The 6,421-nt window shown below is 30.3% G+C and overlaps 1 protein-coding gene across 1 annotated transcript; it reads left to right on the top strand.

Annotated features, from left to right (window-relative positions):
• The first annotated feature begins 2,277 nt into the window (after positions 1 to 2,277).
• Positions 2,278 to 5,593, top strand: LOC107644561 (Thiamine pyrophosphate dependent pyruvate decarboxylase family protein). Its single transcript, XM_016348448.3, has 2 exons — positions 2,278 to 4,016; positions 5,097 to 5,593. The coding sequence occupies exons 1-2, from the start codon at positions 2,619 to 2,621 to the stop codon at positions 5,409 to 5,411; spliced, it is 1,713 nt and encodes a 570-aa protein (XP_016203934.1). The 5' UTR covers positions 2,278 to 2,618; the 3' UTR covers positions 5,412 to 5,593.
• Positions 5,594 to 6,421: the final 828 nt, after the last annotated feature.

Here is a 6,421-nt window from a genome sequence, read left to right as displayed (position 1 = left end):
AAAATAAAAAAAACTTTGTTACAATATATATCATCAGAACCTTTATTTTCTGCTATCATATCAATTTTCAGGCACAAATAATTTATTTGTATCTTTTTACGCATATGTTGTTACCTTGGTGCTTCGTTATTACACGAATTTTGTTGCACTATAGTGCTTCGTCATTTACATAGGCACTAACTTCTTCAACACAGTTTTTTTTTTTTTTTTTTTGTAAAATCTTCAACACAGTTTTATTTTTCAACTTTTCATCATTTTTTTGACGAGCCCAATAGAACAAACATCTACCATAGAGTGAACCATCTATCATAGAGGGAACTACCAACTCCGTCTTGCTCATTTTTCGAATGACAATACTATTTATTTGTCAGAATGACAATATGACTCTTCAATAATAAATCATCTATTTTAGATACTATTCTCTATTTTGGTAACACAACCTCATCTTTATAAGTGTTTTTTTTTGTCAACTCTAAACGAAAAACACTAAAACCTAATCGTCTCTAAATTTAAATGAGTTAAAAGTTTATTTATTTTTATTTGTTAAATAATATTCTTTTCAAATTATTTTTTATTTATTATATTAATATTTTTTCAATAAATTATTGAATTTATGGTATAATAACTATAAATTAATTAATAAATTATTTAAATTTAAAAATATTATTTATTATAAAACTAAATAAATAATTTTTAAATATATAAATAATAAACATTGGTTAATTTATTAATAATAATAACTTTATGATATACTATTAGTATTATGATTTAAATAATTTTTATAATAAAGTGAAAACTAATAAACACATTATTCGATATATAATACAAATTTTTTGAATAATAAAAAATTTAATTTTTATCTTTTAAAATAAAATTAATAATTTTATTTGATATCTTTATACTAAAATATATTATAAATATGTTACTAATACTAAATAAAATAAAATATAATATATAATCACTAAATTGAAATCGTATTATTCCACTATCTTACCATGATGAAATAGAAATACTAAAATTGCTGGATAATTGTATATTAATAATTATTAATTAATACACAAATAAGATTAAATACATCTTGGGAAGTCAATTTTTATTAACTAGTTGCATCCAAAGTTGGTACTTGGTAACTATTTAATGACAAAAAGATGTAGCTGAGGGAAAGTGCATTGCACATCCACAACAGCACTCCTTTTCTGTTTCTTTATTTTTTTGTTTTTTTTTGTTTTTATATAAAGGGGCCAAAGATTAAATTAAAAAAACTACACAAGATCAGATATATTTCTAAGGAGATGTACTCCCATTGCATCAGGTACTCCCATTATATTTCTATGGCATCACTAATCAGCGGATATTCTATTTTATTCCAATTGGGGAGAGACAATACGGTCAAAGTTACCCATGACAAAAAAAAAAAAATTATACGCATGATATAAATCATATTAATCACAATATGTTGAAAAATATTACTATGGCGTTTATTTGTTTAAAAACTTTTCTATTTTTTTTATTATCAATTTTTCTTTTATTATAATCTATTCACATCTTTTACTAATTATTTTAGTTTAAAAAAGCAAGTGAATCCAAAAAATATTTTCAAAAAATTTATACACTAACCGAATATTTTTAAAAAATTAAAATGACAAAAATATTTTTAAAAATTTGAAAATATAATAAAAATAATCAAATATTAGATATATATTCTTAAAAATATTTTAAAAATTAAATTTTGATGTATTTTTTTATAAGTAAAAAAAATAGAATACTTTTATTTTTAAAATTTAATGAATTTACATCAATTGAAAGTTTTTTGAAATTTTTTTCTTTTAATGACCAAAATTTAAAAAAAATTCAAATTAAATTTTGTTATGATATTATATATATATATATATATATATATATATATATATATATATATATATTTTAAATCATTATTCAAATATTTTCATAAAAATTTAGATATAATATGTAAATGTTTATCAAATATAAATTTTTTTATCATTTATAGAAAAAATATTTTTATATAATTTTTTCCATATTCTTAAATCTTCTAAATTATTGCTGATAATAATTGCCTTTGGTTACTTGATTTCCTTCTCCATATGTGTTCTTAATGTATTAAAATATGAATAATCCGTTTTAGTAATTAAAAATTCTAACGATTTAATATATTGCATTTAAAAATATTAAATTGATTTTCAAACTGGGATTTGAGTAATATACATAATAATGAATCATAATTAAACATTATGGATTTATAGGTATTATGTAACCAGAATAAAATTGAAAATTCTCTTAATATGTTCAATGGTGGAGGGTTTGGGATTCAGCTTGGGATTCAACTTAGTACTTTACTTCAGTTCAGTTCAGTTCAGATAAAACCTATAAGGATTCAAGAATCCCATTCCCAAATAATTGTTTTGCATTCTATTCTGTCAGCTGCAAGTTTAACATCAATTTCAATTTGATTTCTTTCAAGGTCTATTTTGTAATTTTTCATTCCACAAAATATCCTTCTCTCACCGTTCTCCAACACTATAAATATTCATCTTCACTATCACCGCCACAACCACAACCACAACCACCACCACCGCCACTTTGACCTTTAAGTTTCATTAATGGCGAACTCTATTGATGGCAATGTCCTTGCGGCTAAGTCACTTGCCAAGTTCGGCGTTCAGCACATGTTCGGCGTCGTCGGAATCCCAGTCACTTCCCTCGCCACGCGCTCTGTCTCCCTCGGAATCCGCTTCATCGCCTTCCACAACGAGCAATCCGCTGGCTATGCCGCCTCTGCTTACGGCTACCTCACAGGTCGTCCCGGAGTACTCCTCACCGTCTCCGGGCCCGGTTGCGTACACGGACTCGCCGGTCTCTCCAACTCCGCCGCCAACACCTGGCCCATGGTCATGATCTCCGGCTCCTGCGACCAGTCTGACGCTGGCCGTGGCGACTTCCAAGAACTCGATCAGATCCAAGCAGTTAAGCCGTTCTCCAAGTTCTCCGTCAAAGCCACCAAAATTACGGAAATACCCAATTGCGTGGCCCAAGTTCTCAATTGGGCCTTGTTGGGGCGACCCGGTGGCTGTTACCTTGATCTTCCCACGGATGTTTTACACCAGAAGGTATCTCTCTCTGAAGCTGAGAATTTAATTACTGAAGCTGCTGAAAAAGTTTTTAATAATGGAAACCAACTTAATCAAATTCGAATTCGAGATAACGGTTTAGTCTCCGAGGCAGCTTCGCTGCTGAAAAATGCTGCAAAACCGCTCATTGTCATAGGAAAAGGAGCAGCTTATGCACGAGCAGAGGCCGCTCTTAAGAAGCTGGTGGAAACCACTGGCATTCCGTTCCTACCCACCCCAATGGGGAAAGGAGTGTTGCCGGATACTCACGATCTAGCTGCCACCGCGGCTAGGTCGCTTGCAATTGGGAGTTGCGATGTGGCCCTTGTTGTTGGGGCGAGGTTGAATTGGTTGTTGCATTTTGGGGAGCCACCAAAATGGTCCAAAGATGTTAAGTTTATTCTGGTGGATATTAGTGAGGAAGAGATTGAGCTGAGGAAACCCCATTTAGGTTTAGTTGGTGATGCGAAAACGATTGTGGAGACTCTGAATAAGGAGATTAAGGATGATCCTTTCTGTTTGGCAAGGAACCACCCTTGGGTGGAAGCTATATGGAAGAAGTCTAAGGATAATGTGGCGAAGATGGAGGCTCAGCTTGCTAAGGATGTTGTGCCATTCAATTTCTTGACACCAATGAGGATCATAAGAGATGCAATTCTTGGAGTCGGAAGTCCGGCTCCGGTGGTGGTGTCCGAGGGGGCAAACACTATGGATGTAGGTAGGGCTGTGTTGGTTCAGACAGAGCCTAGGACTAGGTTGGATGCAGGGACTTGGGGAACCATGGGGGTTGGCCTCGGTTATTGCATTGCGGCTGCAGTTGCTTGTCCCGATCGACTTGTTGTTGCAGTTGAAGGGGATTCTGGATTTGGATTCAGTGCCATTGAAGTTGAGGTATATACTGCTAAACCCATGCCTACGGGGATTGATGCCTTTTATTTTTAGTTATATTTTCATAATCATATAATGGAATGGTTCTTATTTTAATCTATACATTATTATTAAGTAACAACTAGTAGTGATTGAAATTGAAAATATGATGACTATTCTGTTGATTCACGCATGTCTCAAATACATGTTTATAGAAATCAACTTAAGGTCTATTTACAAATAGTAAAAAGCTAGCCAAAATTTTTACTACCATTGTTTTGAACTTGGGTCTTCTATGTACTCTTTTATATTTCTGTCCATAGCTAGTAGTTTTGTGATAGATAGATAGGATTACAGAAGCTGGTGTAATTACTATGCCGCAACCCAAAATCCCCCAAGTCCTGCTAGATTTTTTTTATTAGTTACTAGTGAGTACTGAGTAGTGGTAAAGGTAAATTATAAACGAATTTTGTTGTCCTGAATTTGTCGGGATTGTTTGCAAGAGTCTTTTCTTCTGGAAAATAAATTATAAATGAGTCGTTAGCTATAGATGCTGTTGGACATGATTTAATCCAGAAATGTATAGAGAAAATTCTGGCCTACTGTCTTATAATTCTTTTCTTTTGTCTATATATACGAGGAAATAAATATGTATCTTGTTCTATTCTGAACATAGGAAAAATTTATCATGCCTTTAATATACTTGCTTTTGGGTTTTTGTTAGTCAAATTGGATCTCTTGTTCTTAGAAATCAGTTTGTGTAAATAATTTTAGTTATTTCTCTATCAATAGTTTGTTACCATATGCTATATGCAAGTTCTTTTATTATTTTGATATGATCATATATGGTTGCATGTATTTGCTTTTATATACAATAAATTGCTTTGCTCTTGCAATTGTGCGGTGATTAATCATTTTTTCTTTTTTTGAAGAACTATATACAAATCAATTTTTATAAATAATTTTAGTTATTACTCTATTAATGGTTCTTATTATCATATAGCATATGCAAGTTTTTTTATTATGTTGATATGATCACTTTTGGTTGCATATAAATTTCTCTTGCAATTGTGTGATGATTAATCTTTCTTTTTTTTTTTCAAGACATTGGTTCGATACCAGTTACCTGTGGTAGTGATTGTTTTTAACAATGGAGGTGTATATGGTGGTGACCGGAGAACCTCCGAAGAGATGAATGGACCTTACAAAGATGATCCTGCTCCGACTTCTTTTGTTCCGAAAGCAGGATACCATGCTTTGATTGAAGCTTTTGGTGGAAAAGGCTATCTTGTTGGGACACCTGATGAACTTAAGTATGCTCTCTCAGAATCTTTTTCGGCTCGAAAACCGGCCGTTATCAATGTTATTGTTGATCCCTATGCTGGTTCAGAGAGTGGGAGGCTGCAACACAAGAACTGATTTACAGATTATCTGTATTATACCGAAATTACGTTTTTTATGATTTCAGTTTTTAAATTTCAAATTTTAATAACACAAATTATATAGTCTTGTGGTTTTTTATGGTGTACCAATATATGATAAAGACACAAATTATAAATGTAAAATGTTTCATGATCATAATGAATATTGAATGATGAAAACTGAATTTCTATTATAGCAAGTTTATATATACTTATTATTACTATTTTTGTTTTATTTTATTCATTATTTTTTTTATGTTCTTAAAGATGAGGTATTTTGAGAATAAAAAAAGAAAAAAATATTTTTAGTACAATTTATATCTAAATAAATAAAAAAATGATTATGACAAAATAAAAAAAATTATAAAAATATCTTTTATGTCATAGAATTATAAAATATTTATTAATTAAGCATATTATATTATACTTTTTCAGTGTAGTTTATATAAAAAGTACCTTTTGAGTACCTTTTCATATGCAGTAGTAGTAGCTAATAGCTATAGAGTTTTTTATTTTATTGTCAAAGAAAAAAAACTTGATTTGAAGTTTGTTTAAACCTTCTTTGTGATCAATCACTTTACATAATGTTGTTGTTTGTCTGCCTTAGTAATTATCATGAATATTAGAAAAGTTTAATTTCAAAGCACATCAATTTTGTTTATCATTCATCACCAATTTTTTTATCATTTTTTTTGTTAGTATGGAAGTTCAAGAGTTATTAAAATCCATAAAAAAAAATTTGGTATTACAATCCATCAAATCTTACTATGGTATTTCTTTTTTTTTTTGCTATTATTTCTTTTGTTATTTTTTTTTTGGGTAAATTTCTTTTGTTAATTTACTTCACTTTAATTGAAGCGCTTTTTGTTTAAAGCATTTTCTTTTTGGACGGCTTTGTTAAAGAAGGGATGAGAAATAACTCTTTTCTCTATTGGGCTTCCATAGGTTGGGCCAATCTTAAAATCTAAATCCAGAAGACCTAAAACCCTGAATCCAAATGACCCAAGA

The sequence above is a fragment of the Arachis ipaensis genome, chromosome B5 (assembly GCF_059453495.1).
Source record: "Arachis ipaensis isolate K30076 ecotype BB chromosome B5, ASM5945349v1, whole genome shotgun sequence".
In the NCBI taxonomy this organism is placed as follows: Eukaryota; Viridiplantae; Streptophyta; class Magnoliopsida; order Fabales; family Fabaceae; genus Arachis; species Arachis ipaensis.
Note: the sequence above shows the minus strand (reverse complement) of the source record. Positions and strands in the feature narration are given on the sequence as shown.

Excerpts from the sequence above, each read along its gene's own strand:
- LOC107644561 (XM_016348448.3), top strand. The coding sequence starts at position 2,619 with ATGGCGAACTCTATTGATGGCAATGTCCTTGCGGCTAAGTCACTTGCC. Across the intron at positions 4,017-5,096 it reads TCAGTGCCATTGAAGTTGAG|ACATTGGTTCGATACCAGTT; the intron begins GTATATACTGCT and ends TTTTTTTTCAAG.